The 26,060-nt window shown below is 38.0% G+C and overlaps 1 protein-coding gene across 1 annotated transcript in view; it reads left to right on the top strand.

Moving 5' to 3' along the window:
- PTPRN2 (protein tyrosine phosphatase receptor type N2) overlaps positions 1–26,060 on the top strand; it is a 590,472-nt gene that overhangs the window by 173,172 nt on the left and 391,240 nt on the right. The window contains exons 6-9 of the mRNA XM_030483611.1: positions 6,051–6,525; positions 13,795–14,049; positions 15,405–15,445; positions 16,322–16,692. Of these exons, the coding sequence (XP_030339471.1) occupies positions 6,051–6,525; positions 13,795–14,049; positions 15,405–15,445; positions 16,322–16,692 (1,142 nt within the window). The remainder of the gene's footprint in view (positions 1–6,050; positions 6,526–13,794; positions 14,050–15,404; positions 15,446–16,321; positions 16,693–26,060) is intronic.

The following is a 26,060-nucleotide window of genomic DNA, read 5'->3' as shown; positions in this document are numbered from 1 at the left end:
TTTTCCTGCTGTTTTACTACAGATGTTCCCCAGTCCACCTTGATCCTTTCTCTCCGGTCCTTTCTCTAAATATCCCATAATATGCCTTGTACAGTGACAAGATGCCTTTCTTGGAATCCTGTAAGGAGTCCGACAGCCCTGTAAGCAGTAACCCCTTTAGTCTGCAGGGTGATCCAGAGAGCTGCTCCCATTGACCTATCTGGTGGGTGGCACTCCTGAACCTCATGTTGATGGCTCACTGTGATGGCCTGGGGAGGAGCTGGGGAGGAGCCAAATTAGGTTATCATGTAACCTGACACGTGAAACTAACATTTTTTTGTTTATGATGAGCTAATGATGAATGTTGAGGAAAAATGATCCAGTACTCCTTCTACATCAAAAGAAACTTTGTTTAAACCCATAGGATAGAGATTTGTCAGAAACAAAGGGAACAACAAGCAGTTTGTTATGAAGACTAATGCCAGTGAGTTCCTCGGCAGTACGACTAATGGCAACTAATAATAAAAATTATTCATGTAGAGAATCTGTTGGAGAAGGTTGAAGGGCAGACATGCAGCTGAGATCATTCCAAAAGAGATCAAGAAGGACTGAGAACATTGAGACTTAAAAGTGAATTTCTTAAATATATGAAAGAAGCCGATGTATTTATGCTCTCTTTTTTGTTTTGGAGAGTTATTTTGTTTAAGAGCGGCAGAATATGCTGCTCACAATCAATCTCTGTCAGCTGAAATTGCAGCAGTAGATTATTGGATGGTATACAGTCAGACTCCAGACAATCCTGTTATTCTGCAGTTTCACAACCACAATTAAGAAGCAAATTGATCACTAGTTTTGATCAAAGGAGACTTTGAGGACCCCTTTTGCTTGATCAAGCTTTTGACACTGCAAACTACAGGGTGTTAATTAACAATCTTTGCCATCTTTACTTCTCTGATGTAGTTCCTAAGTGGTTTCAAAGCTGTTGTAATTCTCAGAAACAAAATAGGAGATAGTTACACAAAATTATTAGTGAAATAGTAGATCAGATGAGACAACTGTAACAGTGCCTGTTGCCTTAAGCCCGTGAATCTGTCAAAAGACCATGGTCTCATGCTATCCTGTCGCTGCAGGAGGCACTGGTTTGGCCTTTTTACCAGTTTCTGGGTTCTGAATTAGTCTTCTAAGTGCTTGGGTTTTTGTGCAGTGTTTTCTTGCATGCTATAATACCATTTTCTGTAGTAAGTGAAAATGTCATTATCAGCTGGTAGAAAAGGCTTTTGCTCCACTGTTGCTCAGAAAATTTAATTCTTTCATTGGTTTTAGCTATTGTTTTCAGATGAACCTAACACTGAATTTGATGCAGAGTGTGAAACATTATGTTACGCAGAGGCTTGTAAAGCCGAGTTCCCCCCTTTCAGCTAGCTTGAACATAGCTGGAAGCCTGCTAAGGTATCCTTATGGCAGTGTAGCACTGTATGGGAACAGCAGCTGAAAGAATGAAGGCTTTGTTAGCATAGGAATGGCTACTTCAGCTATGATGTTCTAATGACACAGATGTAGTGCTCCTCAGCTCCATTCCAGGGATTTTTGCACTAGAATTTACTCCATGGCACTCCTTAGGCCCTCAAGTTTCAATGTTGGCTGGATTTCTCTCAAAGTAAAGGTAAATTGAGGTGACAAATTTACAGCCCACGCTTTGATCTAGCAGTCAGGCAGTGCCACCTGTGTTCCTGTCTAGTTAGGGGTTCACATGAGTATGTGTATTTCCTATGTAGTGAGTTTGCATGAGGCAAACGTGTGGGTCACAAAGTATCTAGAATGCTTCTGGTAGAAGAAGCTAGACTTCTTTCACTGCATGCAGTGAGTTAAAGTATGAGATCATTTCATTTTTGGTAGCATTTGGAAACTTTTCTTTCATCCCACCATTGGTGAGGGAGGGCCTGGTTCCAGTGTTTGTTGTAGTTTTATTTTCTAATTTCAGAGAGCATGTTGCCACTATCTCAAATAGGCACAGTAAATTAAGTACTGTGGTGGAACCATGGTCCAACTAAACTCAGGAGGTAGCATACGAATTGATATCTGAAAATGCACAAACAGAAAAAAGGCAAATTAAATTGAGGGAGGAAAATTCCTTCTTAATGCATTCCTAAGGTATTTTTTGTTATCTCTATCTGCCTTCAAGATTTAGATAATGTATCCTCAAGAAAGGAGGTATTTTTTCATAACTGAATTTCATTGTTTCTGCACTTGGGCGAAACATTCAAATCAATCTACCCCTTAGTGGATATATTGAACAGCATTTATCTGTACCTTGGGTTGTATGTATCTAATCCTGCCCCCCTTTTTTTTTTTCTTTTTTTTCAGAAAATGTGTGGTCCGTAGACTATTGCACAGTGCTTCTGCATGGTGTAATTTAATATGCCCTTCTCTGAACTTTCATGCAGAAAATGTCAGTTACTTACATACCTAAACCATACAAGACATTGCCCTAACAATTCGATCTTCAGAAAGGTTAGTGAGTGGGGTTTTTTGATAATGTGTGAATTATTGAGATAGGTTATTTGAAAGGTGGTGAAGGAGAGGAAAATCCTGTGCAGATGGAGAATAAGATTTTTTTTTCTTTTAACTGAGGTTTTTTAGCAATTCAGAGTACTTCTTAAAGATGTTCTGTAAGTGACATGAGATAATTGAACACTATCTGACCTATTAAAATAATTTGTTCCTGATAGTAATAAGGACTTCTATTCTAACCCTATTCAGTATAAACCATCTGTCTGGTAACTGGAGTATTCCTTCTTAGTTCCACACATTTCATTTATTGTTTGTCTTTTATTGGGTTTTTTTTGCTCTTACTGGCAGTCTTTTATATAAATCCACTTTAATCAATGCTGAAACCCATTTTCTCTTTAAAATTTTGCTGCTCCTTGTTTCTCTCTGCTTCTCTGTAATGTTAGCAGCTTGTCTGAAAGAACCAACATAGGATTTTACAGATTCTTCTTTTCACTGACCATGGATTATGCCATTTAACTTTGAAGTATGTCAAACTAGAAATTTCCCTGTTCAGGAGGTTAGATTGCAAAAACACTTCAAATAAGATTATCACAGTGCTCTGCAATTGTTACTAATAACTTAAGATGTAAATTGTCACTGGATTCTAAACTACATATATTTTTCTCCTGTCTTTTTCTGTAAAAAGATGTTTTTTCCCATGCCACTTAGACAAACCCATACTCTAGGGTTGCATTTATCCATGCTGCAATTTTACTTGGATTTCACCTTGTATGTTTCAGTTGGAAATATATGCTCGTGGTGCTATGTTCTGTTTGAGATATGAGCAGTAAGGAAAGGGATTTTTTCACCTCCAAGTTGAGGATTGCCATACAGTTGTGGCACCCCTTTAAGTTGGACTAAGCTACATCAGATGGACTGATATGGGAGTGCACTGTGAAGACAGCTGAGCTGTCGGTGCTGTACTTCAATTAGAACTTCAAATATTTCATCCTTTACTTACCCGAAGTGTGACCTGTCAAGCTGCTGAGAGGCTGCCGCTTCCTGATAGAGGTGCAGCTCTGAACCCAGGACTGGCACTTACTTATATCCAATTTGCGTACAATCATTCGGTGCTTTTTCTTGTGTTTTCTTTCTTGATGTGCTTGTTGTCTGCAAGAGCAGGAAATCACAGATCTGCTAATGTTAAAGGGTATTTGGACTTGTTAAATAGCTAATCAAAAGGCAGCCACATCTCCTGACCCTAATCTTTCAGAAGTTGTGTGAGAGTGTCTAGTGGTTTTGCTCACCCTAAGACTTGATTTGTTAGTAAAGCTTTAGAGGCAAAAAAGGCAGCTGCATATAGGACAGAGATCCAAATTAGGGTACAGTTACACAAGCTGGACTGAGCTGACTTAATGTCTTTCCATGGCTGAATGGGGAATGTCATCTTCTCTGTCATGTTTCTTCTTTTCCCAGCTCCCTGTTCTTCCTTCCCCAGTCATAGAATCGTAGGATGGTTTGGGTAGGAAGGGACCTTAAAGATCACCTAGTTCCAATGCTCCTGGACACCTTCTACTAGACCAGGTTGCTCAAAGCCCCATCCAATCTGGCCTTGAACACTTCCAGGGATGAGGCATCCACAGCTTCTCTGGGCAACCTCTTCCAGTGTCTCACCACCCTCATATAAAGAATTTCTTCCTGATACCTAATCTAAATCTGCCCTCTGTCAGTTTAAAGCCATTAGCCTGTCTCCTATCACTACCTGCCTTTGTAAAGAAGTCCCTCTCCAGCTTCTTGTAGGCCACCTTCAGGTGCTGGAAGACTGTTATAATGTCTCCCCTGAGCCTTCTCTTCTCCAGGCTGAACAACGCCAACTGTCTCAGCCTGTCTTCATAGGAGAGGTGCTCCAGCCCTCGGATCGCCTGTGGCCCTCCTTTGGACTTCCTCAAGCAGGTCCACATGGGGTCTCACGAAAGGGGAGTAGAGGGGGAGAATCACCTCCCTCAACTTATTGGACACGCTCCTTTTGACCCAATCCAGCATATGGTTGGCTTTCTGAGCTTCAAGTGCACACTCCTATGTCATGCTGAGCTTCTCAAAATAAAGATAGATAAAGATCACCTAGTTCCAACCTCCCTGCCATGTGCAGGGGCACCTCCCACTAGACCAGGTTGCTCAAAGTCCCGTCCAACCTGGCCTTGAACACTTACAGGGATGGGGCAGCCACAACTTCTCTGGGCAACCTGTTCTAGTGTTTCACCACTCTCAGAGTAAAGAATTTTTTCCTAATAGCTAATTTATATCTACCCTCTTCCAGCTTAAAGCCATTCCCCCTTGTCCTATCACTACTTGCTCTTATAAAAAGTCCCTTTCCAGCTTGCTTGTGCCCAGAATGTCCTCCAAAAGGTGGCAGGGTAGAGAGTACAGGGGTAAGAAAGGCAGATGGCAGTTTATGTGAATTCTCTGTAAACTACTTGGTGTGTCTGGGACTGCTTCATGCCATCCTCTGCAGTTTCTTCTAGGGAGTGAGTATCATTAGAGACTTAATTACCCCATAAAAAGTCGTTGAAATTGAGAGAGAAATACATATGACTAGCAGTTTTTCACATCTAGGATTTGCTATTAAGTATGTAAACAGCATTCAACTTGTATTCTGACAACTGGCTTCCCTCTAGGTGTTGATCAGAGCAGTGCATAACCTGCAGCTGGACCACTGAACCGGAGCTACATTGCTGTTGTTTGATACAGTTCCCAGGGGATATTAAAATAGTTCATATGCAAAGATGCTTGATCTCTAGCTCTGTGTTCTTTGACACTGTCTTACTCTAGCCCAATTTCTTGGCATTAACAAAACATGTTTCTATGTTAAAGACCACCTGCAGAAGTCAAAAGCTTTGTGTTGGTGGATCACAAGTGAGTTTTTTTGTTTGTTTGGGGTTTTTTTGTTTGGGTTTTTTTTGGTTTTGTTTTTATTTTAATAAAGTTGCATAAGCCATAAATCTACAAATCATGGAATAGATCTCTTCAGTCATTTCTCAGGGGGAGGATAACCCTCTTGGAAAGCAGGAGTTACAGATACATGTTGTAAAATCAACTGCCTCTTATCAGAATAAATTTGTTCATATGGAAAGCAAAAATTATTGTCCATAAATAAAATAAATAAAAATGACTATGTTGATTTGAATTCTTAGTTTTTGGTAAGTACCCTGAAAAAAAAGATTCTCACCAGTCTAGTAAAAAACAAAGGGAAAGTGGCATTACTAAATTTTTCGTTGTCCGACTGAATAGAAATAGTGCAGATATAGTTAACATCAAGTTTGAGTTGTATCATTCTCTTTCTAATCTCTTTCTCTTGCTTTTTAATAATTTAATAACAGTTTTACAAAATTTGTACAAAATTATGTCTCTTTAAAGCAAATTTTCCAGTTTGCAGTTTGCGATCTACATACATATTATAGATTCTAGTTATTTTTTTCCTGGTCGGTAAAACACTAAGGATTATGCCTGTTATTCCTGCATAACAATAATCATTACAAAGCCATAATGACCCAGTCCTTTTTTTCACCTTATCCTCTCTCTAGAGCTACATCTATAATGATCCTATCAGGTACTACATAATGCAAAAACCCAAAGAAAGAGCAACTCCTTTGTCCCATGCATCAACATCCCATCAACAGCATGCTGACAATCTCCGTGGGAGGGCCTCCAACCCACATCAGCCAGACAAGTTCTCGCCAGACTCAGAAATGGAGCTTGACCAGAAAACACTAATGGCTGCGCTGCACACATACATCACTCAAAACTTGTCAGCACAAAGCAATGATAAAAGCTCTCACAGCAGGACTAAAGGCTCTCAGATATATGCTGATAAATTCTACTCTTCGCAAGTCAGTCCTTTTGATGGAACTTTTGGCAAAGGAAAAGCAGAGGATCTTAAAATGAAGAAACTGATTCAGCCAAGACCTGTATCTGGAGTGCTGGGGCCAAGCCCTGAGATGCTGAATCATAAATCTGCTTCCATGGACGATCCAAAGGACCCTTTGAGTGTAGTGGATGGTAAAGTTGATATTTTCTTATTCTAACTTATCTAAAGTTTCCCTTATGTTTACTGAGCCTTTTTTTTTTAGGGGGGGGGGAAGTAAAATTAGGCATTCTGTTATATCTCCTACTATTGGGATATTTATATCTACCATAATACATTAATAATGTTCACCAGTCTAACTACTCTTTCCCTGCAAATATCTACCCACATTCTTCAACCCACCTTCCATATGCATGCATAAATATATGGCATATATGGCACTCAGTAAGATGTAGCATTTATGTAACTTGCTATATTTTCAAGCATTCTACAAACAACACATGATTATGGGTATATCTTTGCCATCAAATCTGTTTTTATGCATGCATACCACACTATATATAGGTAATATAGAAATGCTGGTGGGTTTTTTCAGTTTCTCTGTATTTAACTGGAAATTCAAGGACCATGTGTAAAATTCAAAATTAGACATAGAAATTAACATTGAGATAAATTCTGGTGCAGAACACAGAGATGGGAGGAGTTCATGAGTTATGTTTATAGGTGAACACAGAATAATAAAATCAGGTGGGGTTACATCTAGTTTTGGCTGGACATTTTATAGCAAACAACACGTTTGCTGGATTTTCATCTTTTTTTTTTTTTGCTAATGCTGTTTAACAATGACCACATCCTGATGTCTTTTGTATGTGATAGTTTGACAAATACTTAAGATGAAGTGTTACATCTCATGGGATGCTGTTATACAGTTTAAGCGCTGCTTTGTAAGACAAGATGGGTCTTCACATTATGGCTGGGGATCACATTGAGTTTAGAAAATAACTCTTTTCCACTTTGTTTCTTTAAACTAATCTAACTATTGATGTTATTCCAGTAGTTCAGAATGCTTGAAAATGAAAGAATGGATCCTCAGCCATTGCCAAGCAGTTACATCTGTTACAGTGTAGTCACCACTATCCCAATGGATTTTGGGTTCCTTTGAATCCCTTCTGTAGTTAATATCATCCATAAAGTTTAATGTTCTTTTATTTGTTTGTTGGTTTTTTTGGGGGGGGGTTTTGTTTGGGTTTTTTTTTTTTCTTTTTCAAAAATTCCAGAACACACAGAAACATCAAAGTTGCAGCAGAGGAAAGATAATGCTTCCAATCTAAAGGATGATCAGAAGTGAAAGCATTCTTGGTATGGTGCCCAGAGATAATAGGTTTCAAGGAACGAGCTATAATGTAAAATCAGATCCAGGTGGCACTGTGAGTCTCTTGCACAGGTTAGACAGTTTTGTTGCTAGACTCAAAACAAACTAGGCACATGCTGGTTTCATTATCCTCCAGCTGTTCCACTTCACCTTTCCTGGTAGGAGCTAACCGGGGAAAAAAATGCTTAACACTTAGAGGGAATAACATGTTTCGCAATTCACTGGGTTGTGCTACTTTGACTTCAACATACATAATATGCTCTGTAGGAACTTCTTCCATTGCATTAGCTTTTAGATGTTGCATAGACATAAAATTATGAATTGTTCGAGGAGGAAATAATATGGTTTCCATTCTATTTTGAGCTTCTTAATAGTCACATAAGGAAGTAGTGAGGACAGACTCCAGCATATTGTTTCAAATGCTGTCCATTGAAATGATGATGGTTTAGACTCAGATTTGCTGGGCTGACTGTACCATCTCTTTCTGCTTTCAATCTTTCTTCAATCTCTCTGGTGCTTCAGGATTTTTATATGCTTGAGGATTGTTTCTCTCATGCACTCTCTAAACCACAGAACTGTTGAAAATCTGGAAAGCACGGGGTGCAGTCTCACAAGCTCAGTTCTCTGCAAACAAAGGAACGTGACTGGGAGAACAATCCAGAAGGTACTAAGCAGATTAGCACCGAGAATTGCTGCAAAACAGTGGCAGGTAAATTAGCTAACAAGGCACCCTGAGGGAGAAATACAAGAGAAGGAAATGTGAAGCTATTTTTCTATCAGATTTGGAAACCATTGCCTCTAAGAGTAGCATGATGTGCGTGGATACTGCCTTTGTAGTCACTGTGCAACACTGGAATCGTTAATCTGTCTTCTGCACCAGCTGTATTTAGAATTTGGCTCAGTTTTAAGTGATTTGTTCCAGTCTACTCGTTGTTATATTAAATATTGCAGAATACATTTCTCTGTTACTTTGGAAAGGTCACAAAAATTAGTAATTCAGGTTGTTGGGGTTTTTTTCCAAAAAATAACAAACGTATATGTTTATAGTGCAAAGATATTTTTGTACATCCTCTGTCTTGCAAAGCTGTGGTCATTAATCTGTATGATGGTCAGCTGTGGAGTACAGCTAGTATGTGGTCAATAGAATGGTATGGTAGGAGAAGACATACCACCCTGTGGAATTGCTAGCGAAGCTACTGCTGCCATACCATTTGGCTGTCAGGCAAGCTGGCTTTGGCAGTTGTATCAATGGAGTATGGAACTTGATTTATATCCGGTATAATAGAAAGCTGTTTTCCCTTGCTAAGCTGCTATTGTTACCTACTAGGGAATTCTAGTGGTGAAGCTGGTATGATCTAAGATATACGTGCCTTTACTGTCATCATGGTTCCAAGCCAACTGCGAAAAGTAACTTGCCTTCTTCAGTTTGGAAGCTGGAGCTAAGGGAGAAATCTGGTTTGCAGTACAAGCTCTTTGGAACGTGGCTGAGCATTGCCGATTCTATTTAGAAGGGGTCAGTGGGGGAGTATAAAGTGCAAGTACATGTGCTGCTGAAGTCATGTGCCATTACAGTATCCATCTGCTATTTGGTCTTTCTCCAACAATATTTTCTGATTTTAATGAATTCATTGTAATTTCCTTAAATTACCCAAAGGTGTTTGTAAATAGATGCACTGATATTTATTTGTGTATCAGCCTTATCCAATAATATGCAAATAGTATAGAAACATGGACAAGTGCTTTAACAAGAAGTGGAAACATCCGTATTTAACATAGACATGTATTAACATTATATCAGTAACCCCATGAAGTTAGCAAGACTCTTTATGTAGACCTCCATCTCACCAGGCTGTTACAAACGTTTTTCTAACAGTTCCTCCTAGTATACTGAAATCATGATGTTCTTCGTAGAATCATAGAATGTTCCAACCCTCCTGCCGTGGGCATGAATGCCTCACCCTAGACCATGTCACCCAAGGCTCTGTCCAACCTGGCCTTGAACGCTGCCAGGGCTGGTACATTCACCACTTCTTTGGGCAACCTGTTCCAGTGCCTCACCACCTTCACAGTAAAGAAATTCTTCTTTATATCTAATCTGAACTTCCTCTGTTTAAGTTTAAACCCATTTCCCCTTGTCCTGTCACTACAGTCCCTAACGAAGAAGTTCTTTATGTGCACCACAGGAACTTTATCTGCCTCTACAGTACATAGAAATTCTGATTGGGCTGGGCCAGCCCTGTTGGCAGATCCCCTCGTGTTGACCAACCAGGTGGCTTTTGCTAAATGTGTATCCCAATGTTTGAAAGTCCCACCACTCATTGCTCTCAGTGTAGTTTTTAACAGCCCATTGCACCGTTCGATTTTCCTCGAGGCTGGTGCATGATAGGAGATGTGATATACCCGCTCAATGCCATGCTCTTTGGCCCAAATGTCTATAAGGTTGTTCCGGAAATGAGTCCCATTGTCTGACTCAGTTCTCTCTGGGGTGCCTTGTCGCCACAAGATTTGTTTCTCAAGGTCCAGGATAGTGTTCCAGGCAGTGGCGTGGGGCACAGCGTATGTTTCCAGCCATCCGGTGGTTGCTTCCACCATGGTAAGCACATGGCACGTGCCTTGGCGGGTCGGTGGGAGTGTAATATAGTCAGTCTGCCAGGCCTCCCCATATTTGTACTTCAGCCATCGTTCTCCGTACCAGAGAGGCTTTAACCACTTGGCTTGCTTAACTGTAGTACGTTTCACATTCATAAACAACCTGGGTGATAGTGTCCATTGTTAAGTCCACTCCTTGATCACAAGCCCATCTATATGTTGCATCTCTGCCTTAATGGCCTGAGGTGTCATGGGCCCACTGGGCTAATAATAATTCACCCTTATGTTGCCAATCTAAGTCCATCTGAGCCGCTTCAATCTTAGCCAGTAAAGGTAGCATATAATGCCTAAGTTTTATTCACACTGACATAAGTATTTAGGAGATAGTTTGATGAACTTTGCCCAGGTGGCATTAACAAGGGCAGGAATAGCAGCATCAGAGGAGCAGAAGGCTCCTCTATAGGTTTGTTACAGAATGGATGGCCTGTGACTATTCATTTTCTCATGTGATTCCCTGCCCCGTTCCCCCTTTCCATTTTGTTTGAGATTGAGACTGCTCTGTTATTGACTGTGAAGTGGATTTGAAAGGTAAGACTTGGCTCAGATAATAGGTACAGAGAAATGTTGGTTAGGAAAAAATGAAACAGAATGGGAATGACAAGACTATATTGACTGCATGTTGTTGAATAGCTCAGTGGTTGGTCTTGGCAGCTGGCTATGAAATAACCAAAATAAACAAAATCTAGTAGTGCTACATTAATAGCTCTTGAATTATATATGTCCTGAAATATAATTATCTTTTAAGATTTGTCTTCAAATATTGATGTCTTAGTTGAAAAGTTTTAGTTTTGATTTGGAACTGGCATATTCTCTTTTCTGATTTTATTAGCTCTGGTTCAATAATTTAGGATTTTCTGTCAGGTTATTATCTGATAGTCCTATAAAACATAAGAACAGAGAAGATAGGCAAGCAGATGCAAGGCTTCTACGGTAATCTGGCAATGCTGGCATTTCTAGCAGCTTAATTTACCACATTGCTGCTCTGTGTAACATCTTCTCCAAATGGCCATCTTCCAGGTAGCAGTTTCGCTACTTGCAAACATTTATTGAACTCAGTTTGATCAAGTCTAGTGAAAACTTTTATTGCAGTTTGAATCAATTTGCTCTTATAGATTATGTTCACAAACAAAAACATTTGGTCATTATGTTTTTACTATATTATTAGATTCATAACAGGAGATGGATACATTACAATGAAATGTGGAAAGTAAAGTATTCACAGTTTCCTGTGAAGCATTACTCAGTTTCTTTAAACTTCAGTCCTAATTTTGCTGCCTCCAAATATCTTGGCCCACAGAGTTTGGCATAAATTGTAAAATTAAATCTTTGATTCTAATCACTAGACACTCGCTTTCCTGTACAAAGCACTCTGTTATTTCAATATGATACCATAATCTTTGTTGGCTGCCACAGTTTAAAGCAGCATTATAGATTTAACCTATCTTTTTATTGATAGTTGCACTTAAAAGTGTGTTTACAATTATGCTTTTTTAAGTAAATTTTGAAAGTTCACAGCATATGACCTTAGCTGAATTTTATAATGAAATCAGTAGAATTTTGTAATATCAATATGGTGGATTATTGGAAAGATGTATTTGTTTAGCCTGGAAAAGAAAGGCATCAAAGAACCACCTTCCCAAGTGCCAAAACTCTTTGACTCACAGTAAACCTACTATTTAAGCTGCTTAAATTATCTTGGTTTATATTGGCTAATTAGTTTAGGGAAAATAGCATTAGTTGGTGACTTACGGGTCAAGTTGGAGGAAATTAATCTCTGCTTTGAGATGGCATTGAGAAGCCGACGGTCAGCTGCAGGCTCTAACCTCTGCAGCTAACACTCTGGGGTCCAAAAAATGCCAGACATGTCCAAGGTCTTAGCCTCTTTTTCCCCAATGACAAATAATCCTTTATTCTTGTCTCCCTGCAATATCACAGATGTTCTGCTGCTTCTTCCTCAGAGCAGAAGAGTCTCTATCTACTTCTTCTCCTTTGCTAGTCTTTAGTTCTTCCTCCTTTCCTGTGAAAAGCAAACCTCCTCTTTAGCCCTTTTTCTGGTAGCGTTTTCCCCTTTGCACACCTACTTTTTAATTCACTTTTATGTAAGCCTGAAAGCTGACTACATGGTTCCAAAATCTTGTTTACAATGATGAACATGTTTACAGATGAACATGTCAAACCACAAGGATTAACAGAGAGAATGTTACTGTAAGAAAATAGGTTGGATGTTGCCTTCAAACTGCTTATATATAAATTAATACATTCAACAGAGATTTAAAAGCAGTCCATATCTTCCTCTTCTTACACAATACTACCAATGTGAAAGAGTTTTCTTGCTTGCATGCATATGCATATGTATGCTAAATTCCTGTCAGCATGAATAAGCAGAACAGAGACATGATTGAAAATGGTTTGAATATACTAGAGTAAGCCCTACATTTAGTGTCTCATACTCCAAGGGACCTTAGGCTGAGTTTTGCAGAATTATACAAAATGGTACTGAAGGATATATTCAACATACGCAGTCAGAAAAGCAACTTCCCTGAAGAGCTGTTATGTACATCTTCTAACTCACCTTTAATATCCATTGTCCTTGAATTTCCTCATCTTCAAAACTTTTCTCACATCAAGGTTGTTTTGTTGTTTTGGTTTTTGGTGTGGTTTGGTGGTTGGTTTTTTTTTGTTGGTTTGTTTTTTTTTCTTCCACTAAATATAAGTTCATTTGCTTTTCCTGTCCTGAAACGTCATCTTAACATTTCTTTCTTCAGTGTGACTGGTAAAACACTCATAGCTGACAAACCAAAACAGTAAAGTTCACTTTTGACAAGATACATATCTTCTTAGAGAAATCAGTACAACTTAGAAGGTTCGTCCATTACATATACATGTATGTAGTGGACATTTATCCATATCCACTTCTAATTGAAGAGGAGCTTTTTGCTTGAAAGATTACATATCTGACTCTTTTTTCCCCTCAAAACTCTATATAGCTATTTACCTTGCAAAAAGCAAATGACCAAAGAAACCTGATCTCTAATAAACAGTAGTGGTGTTTGCAGTCTTATTGTAGCTAAAAAAAGTTAAGCTACCTTAACACTTGTCTTCAGTATTTTGAGTCAGTTTAGACTAGGAAACAATGCTGCTCTTGTAAAGAAAAAGTGACAATTTTATACCCCTCTCTTTATGACAGCTTGCTGGGTTGAAGTGGCATACATCTGCCAGTGCCTGTCATGAATTCACCTTATCATAAGCTCTAGCATCCATTTATAATACCGTGTTTTCTGTAAAGATGGCAGCATGAATGTGTATCCACTCCTTTGGAAAACAGATGCTCTTCTTGAAGGAAAACATATCTTTTAGGAAAAATGAAAGATGTTTACTGATACAAGCACGTATGCTTCATGTATGCAGCTAAATCTTGTGCTTATGTTGTTTTGTGATCCAGAGACACTTATTAAAGATGTCTTGAAGGACCTAGAGAAACACCAAGTAAATGTGGAGAATCTCAGCTCAACAGAACTGGATGAGATTGCTGATACTATTGCTAATGCAATTCAAACTGTTGGCATTCAGGAAGAAAGAGAAGAGGGTGCTGGAAAAACTAAAGAAGACAAAACAGAAGCACAAATGAAGACAGGAGATGCTCAAAGAAGGGCAGAGGTTCAGACTGGATTAGTGGAAAACACTGTTAATATACCAGGTATTGATTCTAAGAATTAAGTACAGCAAAAGATAGCTACCCTAATTTTCCTTTAGTGTTTCACATTAGTGCTAGACTTTTTAAAATAAGCTTTAGAGAAGACTGGAAGGGAAGTTTCTCTATTTCCCCCCAAAGGCTGCAGAGTTTAGCTTTGTTGTTTTCTTTTTATTGCAGATACTTTATTTATGAAAATGCATCTGTTTGTGAACCTTTGGTTGTCAAGCTTCACAAACAGAATAAACCTACACACCCACTTACACTGAAATACAAATTGCTTTATGCTGTGTGGTCTTAATTTCCCTTTCTTGAAAATAAGATTTTTAAGCAAAATGATAATGAAAAAATATTATATTCCAAGAATGTGTTTTGAAATGTGTGGGAGAAAAAAATATGTTTTACAGATAGTCATTCTTTAGTGTACCACAATTACTTGCAGTACAAAATCTTAGGTGTAAGTAGAAAACTGCTCATTCCTTTTCCTGCTTAAGGAAATAGAAGAGTTATTATGGTTATTTGCTTCTGTCTGGACATGCATTTTCATGATGATGCAGGTTCAGGAGCTACAGTAATTGCCATTAATAAGTTGATACCACAGTGGGACATAAGTTACCACTCACTCATTTTATATTTTAGGAATCTTATGATATCTAGGACATAAAAAACATGTGCTATACGTCATAAACAGTGATTTTTACTTGCTCTCTTTTTTCTTGGTGATATACTGAAACGTTTACTAGTTAGGAATATTCTGGTTATTTTAGTTGCCAGCTCTTTTTTTAGATTAAAATGATCAGACTTGAGGGTTTGTCCTGAATCACATTGTAAAAGATGAATAAGACTCAGTTCATAAATTGAAGCCAGCATTATTTAGCTGAGGTTAATGATGTGACTGCATATCATCAGCTAACAGTAGTTAAGCTGCAACATGATACTGGTAGATGACACCTATTAAAATAAGTCATCTTTTTCCACCAAAATCAGTATGAGGGATGTATATGTTTCCTTTTTCTTTAATATAAATGTCCACTCAGATAGCTAGAGCTATCTTATTGTTTCTTTTTCTTAGATATTGATAAACTGATATGAAGACTGGACACTTAATTAGCAAAATAACACTATTACATTGGCTCTTGAAGTACTGTCTATTGATCTTGTATTAATTTGCTATCAAAGTGGGGTTAGAACAACAGTACTGAATTATGCAGTGCTCTTTACTCTGCCCTTTCAGCTTTGATGTCTTAATGTTTAAACTGCATGAAAAGGCCACCACTACAAAGCAGCCTATAAGCGGTGTTTGTTTCAAATATAATGCTTTCCTTTCATAACTATGTATTTGTGCTTTTCATGTCCTACAGACAATGGAGTGCATGAAGCCACTGCAAGAACTGATAAAGAGGTAGAGTACCAGTATTTTAACAAAACAAATATTCCATCTCAAAATGTCAGGTTAATATGCAGTGAAGGTCAAAAGCATACTTCTGAAATACAAGACCTGTTTTGTGTCTTCTGTGCATATAATTCAATACCCCAGCATTGTATATTGAAGGCATATTGTTGTTGATACACTCATTTAATGAGCATTTATTTAAACCTTAACCAATTTTTTTTTTTCTTTTTAAGTTCAAAAAAGCAAAATCAAGTGCTGTTTTGCCTTTCTTTCGTTGGTAAATAAACAGAATTCGTAACAGATCCCAAAGTTCAGACAAATTCAGGCTTTTCCTTGGTTAGTAGATTTTGAGTATTGAGGTGTTCTTGAAAACATTCTTTTTTTACCTGTCCCTTGATTCTTAGTTTTGGGGAATGTAAGCACCCTTGCTCAGATAATCTCTCTGGTTTTCAGAAGCAGATAAGTAAACATACTTCTTCTGAGGGCATAGGTTTGTGGGAGGATTCAAGATTTCCTCTCTTTTCATGGGATCTGTCATTCTTCACTTTCACACTTTACTTCCAAATTGTTGAATATCAGAGGTATTTCTAAAGCTCCAGGCATTACATCTCATACTATAGGTGGTAACATCAAATTTGCTTTTGCAGCAAAAGCATCAGATTACTTTTGCAATATTCCTCATGAGTTTTGAACCATATCCTATAGTTTTATGTCCAATATTCAGCCATTTTTGAGAAATTTAGAAAGTGACCATGTGACATGTGTATTGAATAGATTTCACCATATCAATAAGAGTTTGAAAGATTATATCCAGATTTAATTCAGTATACCATTCCTGTGTTTAGTTTTAAAAATAGTAATACTATTTTTAAATAATATTTACAGAATACTTCGAGACTAGTTAACTTCTTGAATGAGAATGCATTACCTGAAAATATACCTGAAGACCTTACACCTGAAAAATCTACTAAGACAGAAACCAAGAAATCTGAAGACACTGGCTCTTCTTCCTCAGAAGAAATAAATGCTGGTGTGGAAGATGTTAAGAGCGAGACTTTCACAAGGGAACTGACGGCCGTAAAGAACAGTGAATCTGACTCCAGAGACCCGAATGAAACCCGCTACTGGATTAAGGATGCTTTAAGGCAGGATGGAAACTACCATGAAAAGCCTCAGAATAATATGGGACAAGGCTTACAACTTGAAGTGAAGTCTTCCGAGGAGAAAGAATACGGCTACATTGTAACTGTGAAAGAGTAAGTATAGCAGCCAATATCAATGGCATTTTTAACTGGAGAAAAGATAAAGTCATTGCACCTAATGAAATATGAATGCACAAGAGGAAATGCCACAGGCCTGATTTTTAATACATCTGAAACTGTTTGGAACCCGTTCAGTACTTTGATGAAAATACAGGAAAACAGTTGAATTTTCTTATAGTTGCCTTCCCTCCAATGCAGAAGATAGTTGTTTTGTAGGTGTTTTGCTTAGATCCCTATCTTCTCATGTTCCAGTGACCTTCCAATATGTCAGTAAGTGTGCTTATGGTTAGGATGTGGGCTTTAAATATTTGACTTGAAAGTAGCCTAAATATCAATGCCTGAGTCATTCTTTCAAAAAATGACATACAATAATAAAGCACAATATTTTCTCTCTGGTTTCATTTTGATCTGAAAATGCCACATATAGGAATCCAAACATCACATATGCAGCTAGTTTCGAAAGAAAGACCTAATGATTTAAGGTTATGTCAGTAATTAATTTGACATTTAATACTATATTTTCAAAAGACAGCTTTTTTCCCCTAGGGATACACAGTTTATTACAGGAGCACATAGGAGTTTAGACCAATGTGATGGGCACTTTTACATCCTTTCCCCACCATGAGAACAATGTTATCTTTTTTTTAGCAATCCCAACTCATCTTCTGTGAGAAATTAGCAGTTTCTAGGCTGAGCTTACAAATATCTGCCCAGAAATTATAGAGAAACAGAGACAGAAACTTCAGTAGCATGGATTGATTCTTTTGTCTCTCTCAGAGTTATTACAGGATCGAAGGCAATAGGATTGTGGAGGATTCTTGTTTTTACCACACTGTGTTGCTTTGAAATGCATGTGACTGCATACCAGAGAGCTGCTTCTTCACCTTCTCCCAGAGGCTTGAGAAAGATGGGGTCATGAAGAAAGGATGCCATTTGTGGGGGGAGAGATTTTATACAGTGCATGGAAGGACAGAGAGTGAAAGCTGAGGCTTGGCAGCCTGCAAACATCAGAGACAGACAGAGACTGAGACTTCTCAAGAAGCAGGGAACAAACACCCATTCCTCAGAGATAATGGAAAGAGTATGTTTCGTAAGGACTTCGAGGTTACCCTGCTGAAAGTAGAAATTACTTAGTCACTAGAATGAGAGATGCTGAAGGAAAGCGCTCACCTTGTGAGGTCATAGTGGGAATGAGAGTTATATTAATAGATCCTGGCATTGTTATCATGTTCCATCCTGAGTTTCATTTTCACCATTTTAGTGTTAAATATTTTTCGCTTTCTAAAGAAACCCAGCTCTAGAGTTTAGAAAAGATCTTTTTGGAGTTTTGGAGTACTTGCTTTAAGGAGTCCCAAATGATTTGAGGTCCTCAAACTTCTGTAAACTTATCTGTATGTCAACAACAACTGTTAATCATTATTTAATGACCAAGTGCTTTGAAATTAATTAACCAGCTTTAAAATGCTTTTGCAATTACACTTTTCAGTTGTTTTCCTGTAACATACATTTTCATTGACTGGTTTCTGTAGCAAGGTTCTCAAGAACCTGCTCCAGGAGAAACCCAATTACAGAGTATTCTAACTGTTTTCTTTTGTTTAGGTTGTACCATAGTCCTTCAGGTAGGTTACATTTCTATTTGCTTTTTGCAGAGGGGGCACTTAAGAGTCTCATTCTGTGTTTTTGAAATCAGACTACCAGAAATTCATGGGATACCCTAGTTTAACCCCACCTCTTGGTTCTTGCCTATGAATGCTATGTGAAGCAGTAGAAGCTGATTTTTCCCCAGCTCAGTACTACTTTCCCCAGACCTTTTAACTCCAACTTTTATATCCAACAGTATCTTAAAACACCATCTCCCTTTACTACCCAGACTTACTTGGCTCATAAATTCACTAAAACCTTAGAGCTTTCAAAACTCAATGTAACGGGAGGCCTTCTGACTTTTCAGTCTTCACATGTAGATTCTTCACAGTGTCATCTTAGGAGGTTTTCTTCCTAGTTAGTTCACTGCTAATGGGTTTTCCCCTAATTATGTCTGTCATTATTCAATGAAACTTGCTGAAGAAGCTTGTTTGTCCAAACGCTCTTGGTTCTAGAGGACTCCATATACACAAATTTTTCATCTTCTTTACCACTGTCAATACCAGAAAGACAAAAAGTACTTTTCTTATGTACTAGATTATTAGTAACTTTTGGGTAAGATACTTTTAGATAAACGTTGGAATGTTAAAAATGCTTATAAACAACGAGAAAAACTTTGCAGTAATTTAGATCATAAATTCAAAAATATAAGCTCATCAACCCAATATTAGTTTCTATTGGCAACCAGCTCATTCCACAAAGCATGTACTATTGGTATTCAGAAAATTTAACTGATAACTCCTTGCTACATCCTTAGCACTTTGAGTGCAACTAGATGTCATGTTCTCCAAAGACACCATAGGGAAGAAGATAATAAGCTTTCATGCTTTTTCTTTTTTTCCAGTTTGTAATCTAGAATGAGTTAATTATTAAAGAGAATTAGCTGTTTGAGTTAAACTAAAGAAAAAATTCCTTTTGTACCAGGATTATGTTGCATCTGATCTGCAGAAAACTGATTTTGGTTCAGGGTTCTTAGCCAGTGACTTACATCTCTTCAGTGATTTGACCCTTCTCAGCATTTCAACTGCATAATGTACTAATTTAATTTTTGTTGTCACTGTTGTTAAACTTGTTTGTTTTGAATAGGTTTATCTGAAATGTAAGAGTAAAATATGACCCTCATATTTCACGAAACAAAATTACATATTCTTAAATTTTATAAGAATAACAAGACCTGTACAGGAAATTCTGCATGCTAAAAATGGACTTGTCCGCTCTGCAGGAGCAGTGAAATACTTTCTACAGCAGTTCATGCATCTATACATACTATTGTTTCCCACAACCATTTCTTTAGTACATAAAGTGGCCTTAGAGAGCAATTGTATCTGTGTAACTGAGAGTTTCAGTAGGAACTTGTTTTCATGAATGTTGCTGTAATTGCATTTTTTTTCTTGGGGGAGTGAGGATAGAGAAAGTGATGTTTGTTAACTATCACTGCACAGAAGGGAAAGTTTAATTTCCTTTTAAGGAATGTTTCTTTAGTAAGCTTGCTGTATCATTAAGTACCAGAAATCTAACTGGCTGTCTGTGGGAAATAAATGGTATTAATAAATTTAATTTATAGATAACTGTACAGGCATGTTATATATTTAGATATATATAGATATGCTGTACATTTATAGATAGACTTTACATGCATGTTGTGTTCATACAGTGAAGTAAAGGGGCTGGAACTATTCCTAGTCAGATCTTTAATCCATGTCAATCTAAAAATCACTCCAGTTTGAGAGGTGATTGTAAATACTCAGGAAATTGATTTCATAATTGATCTTTGATATTTTTATGGTCGAACTTGGTGATCTCGAAGATCTTTTACAACCTACCTAATTCTATGATTTTCTGTTTAGATCTTTATGCTTTTTAAAAGTTCTCTATTTTAAATAAAGAGTAAGCTGGAGCTACAGCTAGGCATGAAATCTTTATAACAGTCTGTTAGACAAGTTAACAGGTGAAGTATCTTTCTTGCAGCAGTTAATGCATTTAAAATTATAAAACTAAAATTGTGATTTATGTGGGTGTTTCTAATCCACTCTTAACTTGAGCACACAAAATGAAATGCCAAAATATAATGAGGTACTTCTTTATTTTCCAGTACTACATCTTTGTATGGTCTACTACAGCCAATACTACATTTTTGTATGGTTTTCTTCTTTCTTCATAAAGCAATAGGTCATAGTTTCAATGCATCAATTTTTATTTGCCACAATTTTTTTTTTTAGTAGAAGAGCTTCATTTTTACAGCTGAAACTGCTGTCTTTTGGTGAGAAAAGAAAGTAGTCCAACATATTTGTACACTGGGGATAATAGCTTGAGTTCTTTTCACCTGATCTCAAAATGGAACTGTAAAGATTAAACTGAAAAGATTATACTGGCAAAACTTGGAGGTTTTTGATCATGGGTCAGTTTACATGACAGCAGGCCTGCTGGCAACAGACCTGTCACAAAGGGAGAAATGGATGTTTGCACAGGAGTTAGCAGGGCTCATTGAAAAGAGATTTAAACTAGTTTTGAAAAGAGAAAGGGATAAAACCAGGCTTGCTAGAGATAAGCCTGGAGGCGGCATGCAAATGCTTGAGTGATGGTGGTCCTTCAGTCTGTCATCTCAGTGGAGGCAGGGGATGGAGATCCATGCAGCAGCAAAGACACCAGTGTTATCGATGTGTTAGAAACCGTGACAGTGCCTGAGAATGGTCACATAGGAATTAGGGCTTCTCCTCCCAGAAAGGTGGTGGGATCCATAGCCCCACTGAAGGGCACCTACACCAATGCACACAGTTGGCAGCCGGTCACAAGTGATGTTCCCCAGGGCTCCGTACTGAGGCCAGTTATATTTAATATCTTTATCAATGATCTGGAGGAGGGGATCAAGTGCATCTCTCAGTAAGTTTGCAGACAACACCAACTTGAGTGGGGGTGTTAATCTACTTGAGGGTAAGAGGGATCTGGACAGGCTGGATTGATGGGCCAAAGCCAGGTGTATGAGGATCAGGAAGGCCTAGTGCTAGGTCCTGCATTTGGGTCACAACAACCCCATGCAATGCTACAGTCTTGGGGAAGAGTGGCTAGAAAGCTGCCTGACAGAAAAGGACCCGGGGGTGTTGGTCATCCAGCTAGCAGAATATGAGCCAGCAGTTTGCCCAGGTGGCCAAGAAGGCCAAAAGCGTTCTGGCTTGTATCAGATACAGGATGGCCAGCAAGACTAAGAAAGGGATTGTCCCACTGTACTTGGCACTGGTGAGGCCACACCACGAATACTGTGTTCAGTTTGGGGCACCTCATTGCAAGAGAGACATTGAGGTGCTGGAGCATGTCTAAAGAACAATGAAGCTAGTGAAGGGTCCAGAGCACAAGTCTTATGGGCAGTGGCTGAGGGAACTGCGTTTGTTTAGCGTGGAGAAAAGGAGGCTTAAGGGAGACCTTAATGCTCTCTACAACTACCTGAAAGGAGATTGTAGTGAGTTGGCATTGGGTGAGCTGCCCTAGTTGATGGAGACACCATCCCTGAAGGTATTCAGAAGCCATGTGGATGTAGTGATTAAGGGCATGGTTTAGTGGTTTATTGGCAGTGCTTGGTTAACGGTTGGACTTGATGATCTTAAAGGTCCTTTCCAACCTAAACAATTATATGATTCTATGGTTCTGCTCAGTGCTATAGTTGATAGATGTTGGGTGTGATCCATTCACTATGAGATTCTCAGACTTCCATGCGAGTGTGATCCAAGAAGCTATTAAGACTGCTTCAGTGAACGCCTAGGATGCCAGCTTTTAATCGTGCCACAAAGCAAAGATTTCCATGTGATTCTTGAAGAAGAGATTTGTGATAAAGACTTGTCAAAACAGCAGTCTGATTGTCAGTGGCAAGAACAATATGTCACTCCTGCTGTGTTTGCCGAGTGACCTTTCAGACGGTTGGAGCAGTGCGATCCATACCAATCCATAATATCCATCAGCACGAAGCTTCAGAATGAATTGACAGTTTCAGTGGAGAAAATCGTCCAGCAAATCCGCCACTGTGCTGCTTCAGCACTTTATTATGCCAACAAACCAACCAAATTGGGCGATTAACTTTTTTACTCTTTCCTCCTTCAAAAAATTAGTGTTCTACCACTGTAGGATTTGTGTGAAAGAGGTTTGTTTCTTTCTCAGTGTAACTAACTGCTTCGAACTGTTTCTACTGATCATAGCACAGAAATTCCAAAGTAATATTACAAAACAGTTATCTAGAGGATGTTATTTTCATTTGTATGCTACTTTGGCTGTAGTTATAAAATACCTCTCCATTACGGAGCAGGGTTAAATCAGTGTGAGATCTCAAATCAGAGAAGTCTTTGCCTTTGGACAAAAAACTTCTTCCTATTTTCTGAAATTCTAGTTGTTCAAGTATGGAAAAAGTGCCAACACTCCTGTTTGTCTGGCAGGTTATGCTCTAAGCTGAGGGCCAAGATCCCTCAATCAAAACATTTAAACAATGTTTAGCCTCCTGAGCCTCTCATGAGGAAACCGAAAGCCTGGCTTTCCAGAACATGTAGTTCTTACCACCTCCAGTAAGGCTAAATGCAAGCTGCTGAAGCAGTTTAAATAGTCAAGCTGGTGCAATTTCTGAAATATGAGATTGAGTAGTTAAATACATTAAGAAAAATCCTAATTTGAGAGTAGAAGGTTCGTCTCTTCATTGCTTATCAGTCTTTTGAGCTTTGAAGTCAAGTCCTGCTTTTCTGAAGCCATGCTTGGATACCCAATGCAGAGGAACCTGTGCTCTTTTGTGATTTACCAGAATTCATGTGCTTGAAGTTTTTAATGTAAATGCAAGCCCACAGGCAGTTCATGGCAGCTCTGTTAGCTTGTGAGCCAACTTTTGGCATTGTTGTATTAGTCAGTTCCTGGATATTTCATGTTTTGTCATATGTTAACTCTTGATTCCAGACTGTCTGTATAAAAAAAAATATGTTGGCAGTAAATCGGTTCACAACATGTTAACTTAATTGCATTCTACATGTATTTCTATGCGTTTAATTTGAGGTAGCTGGTATTCTGTTCAAATGCTTTGGAAAAGCTGAAAATGAATCTTGTGTTCATAATATAAAATTGCTATGGAATATGATTAGTCTGACCTATTTAACGTGCTGAAGAGATAGGTTAACTCCAAATGCTTGATATTATTTCTCCACCTTTACAAAGGTGATAAATGGTACTGCTTTGCAGTTAATGATTACTTTCTGCAGGATCATGTTCAGGTTAGGAACCTGAAGCTGGGTTGTACAGAACTCTTATTCTCCAAGTTTTTAGTTTTCTTAGGCAAGTCATTAAAGAATTGCATTTTTATGATCTTCATTACTTGTTTTCCTTACCAGGTTAAAATATTTAGCGCATTTTAAAATGAAATTTAAAATAAAGAGGAGAAAATTAATCATAATATCTACAGCAGTGAAACAGGGCTGATAGGTTTTATTGTTCTTTGTTACTGGAAGGTCTTGATGTTTCTTAGAAGGTGAGCTTTTGTATTCCATGAGGCTTTTCAGGTCTTTTTTAGAAAATAATAACAAAATGTTCTTGTCTTTTAACACATATATTCCAAAAGAAACACTGATTTGACCTTCTCTGCATATCTCAATGTCCTCTTTGAAGTTGTTATTCTACCTGCAAGGGTAGGTAGAATCTTTCCAAGGGAAAAAGATTTGTGCATATTCTTCACTGAACTTCTACAACTAGCCTTAAAAACTAAAAGAAATTATAAACATAAATAAAACAGAAAGGCTATTGCTACTAAAGTCTGTTAAAATCAGCAAGGGACAGAGACAGCATTGCTCATATTAAAAAAGAAGTTAAATGTTAATTTTTATCCCTCACTTTGTCGCTTTCCCTAACAGTCTCTACCCTTGTATAAATAAGTTCCAAAAATGTCCATCATTGATTTTAAAGACAAAAGTTTTACCTCTGATAACATAACTTGACCCCCTACCTAAATAATACAGATGGAAAATACTTGCCTATGAATTTATCCAGTAGAGACTATTCTGTCATTGTGTCTCAGCACTGTAACTGGTGGAGAGACATAAATCTGGAATCTTCCTTGGCTAACTCTTTACATTAATTATTCATCCTCTCCAGAGTTTCCTAGACATAAAATCATTCTTCTGTCTTTAATCTTACGCTTTCCTTGTGATACTTAGAAAGTGACAGAGATCACATCCCCCCATATTACTGCTTCGCTGCCTTAATTCTGATATTACATATTCCCATAGGAAAATGATACTTCATGCTTTTTATTCATGCACAAGAAAATAACAGAAAAATGGTAGTTACTGTAGCTTTGCCATAGAGAGCATAAATACTGGTGTGTTCAATATGAGAGTTCAGCTTTGAATATATTGAATTTCTTCTTATCTGTTGTATGTGCAGAGATGATAGTCTGTTCTACTTCTGTTGACCTTAGCTTTTGTGCTTCCAAAATCTGCTGAAATATCCCAGAACATGATTCTCACCTGCTGATGTAGTATCACTTTACACAAGAGAAGAGTCTTTCCAAGGATCCATATTTGCCTCTTCTTATGGCTTCACTTCTCCTGATGTTTTCCTCTGCTTTCTACTGGGACCAGCTTTGCATTTTTACCTCTAGAGGACTATCCAGAGCAAAATTTTCAGTTGTTGTAGCTAGCGACCAGGTGATCTGTCATGCTAGCAACAGTAGTGGCAAGGAATCACTCTGGTCCCTTGAACCAATGAAAGGCAACAGGTAATTGCAGGAGTGTGCCTGGAGTCCCCAGTAGTGCCACAAGGACCAGCTCACATTTGTATCTCCCTGCCTAGCTGAACAGATATGCCTGTTGGCCTAGTTTCCCAGAACAGACATTCCCAGACACTCCAATTTCTGTCTTTCCATACCTTCTGTGCCATGTTATCATTCGTTGTTCAGGTCTCACACATCAGCTCTTTTGGGAGAGCAGATGGTGCAAATACTCCACAACATTTCTGTGAGCAGGTCCAGGTTACTCTGCTGGCTCCAGGCTATAGACCTTTAATCACTGAGGGTGCATGTTACATATCCCTGAAGCAGGGATGGGGCTGGGAGCTGTGCTTTGTTTTTATAAACAGTGGTAGTAATTAAAACCCTGAGATGCTGCAATATCTCACAATAACATATGGTCAATATATTTAGTATTTCACAGTGGGTTTTTTGGTAATTATCATGTAGTTCATTATAAAAGAGCGATGAATTTTAAGCTTTTGAAATGAATGAGAAGGAGAAAGCCAAAGATCAGGATTCCTGGGAATGAAGCAAAATGAATCATAATGCAGTCTATTATCTACCAGTACTTTTCATCAGTGCCATTCTGCGCAATCCTGGGAAGCTCAGATGTAAAAATGCCATCATCTAATTTTCATGCCTGAATTTATTTTTTGTTTTCCTAAATTCTTAAGGCAGATAACATGTACACAACGTAAATGCTGACCACTAAAAATTAAAATGAAATAATTTTAATCTTACTCTAAAACATATTTATTTCACACAAATGAAATTGTGTAAGTAGAAAATCGGTGAGGACTAATTCAGAACACAGATAATAAATTGGAACTGAGAAAATAATTTGTCTTTCAAGTAGATATTCTGGCTTTCCACTGGCACTTGTTTGAAGAAGGTATGCCACCATATAAAGAGGTATATCTGTTATAGTATGGAGAATGATTTTTATAAAAATTCAGTTTTTATAGTCTTTAAAGTC

The sequence above is a fragment of the Strigops habroptila genome, chromosome 1 (assembly GCF_004027225.2).
Source record: "Strigops habroptila isolate Jane chromosome 1, bStrHab1.2.pri, whole genome shotgun sequence".
Lineage (NCBI taxonomy): Eukaryota > Metazoa > Chordata > Aves > Psittaciformes > Psittacidae > Strigops > Strigops habroptila.
Note: the sequence above shows the minus strand (reverse complement) of the source record. Positions and strands in the feature narration are given on the sequence as shown.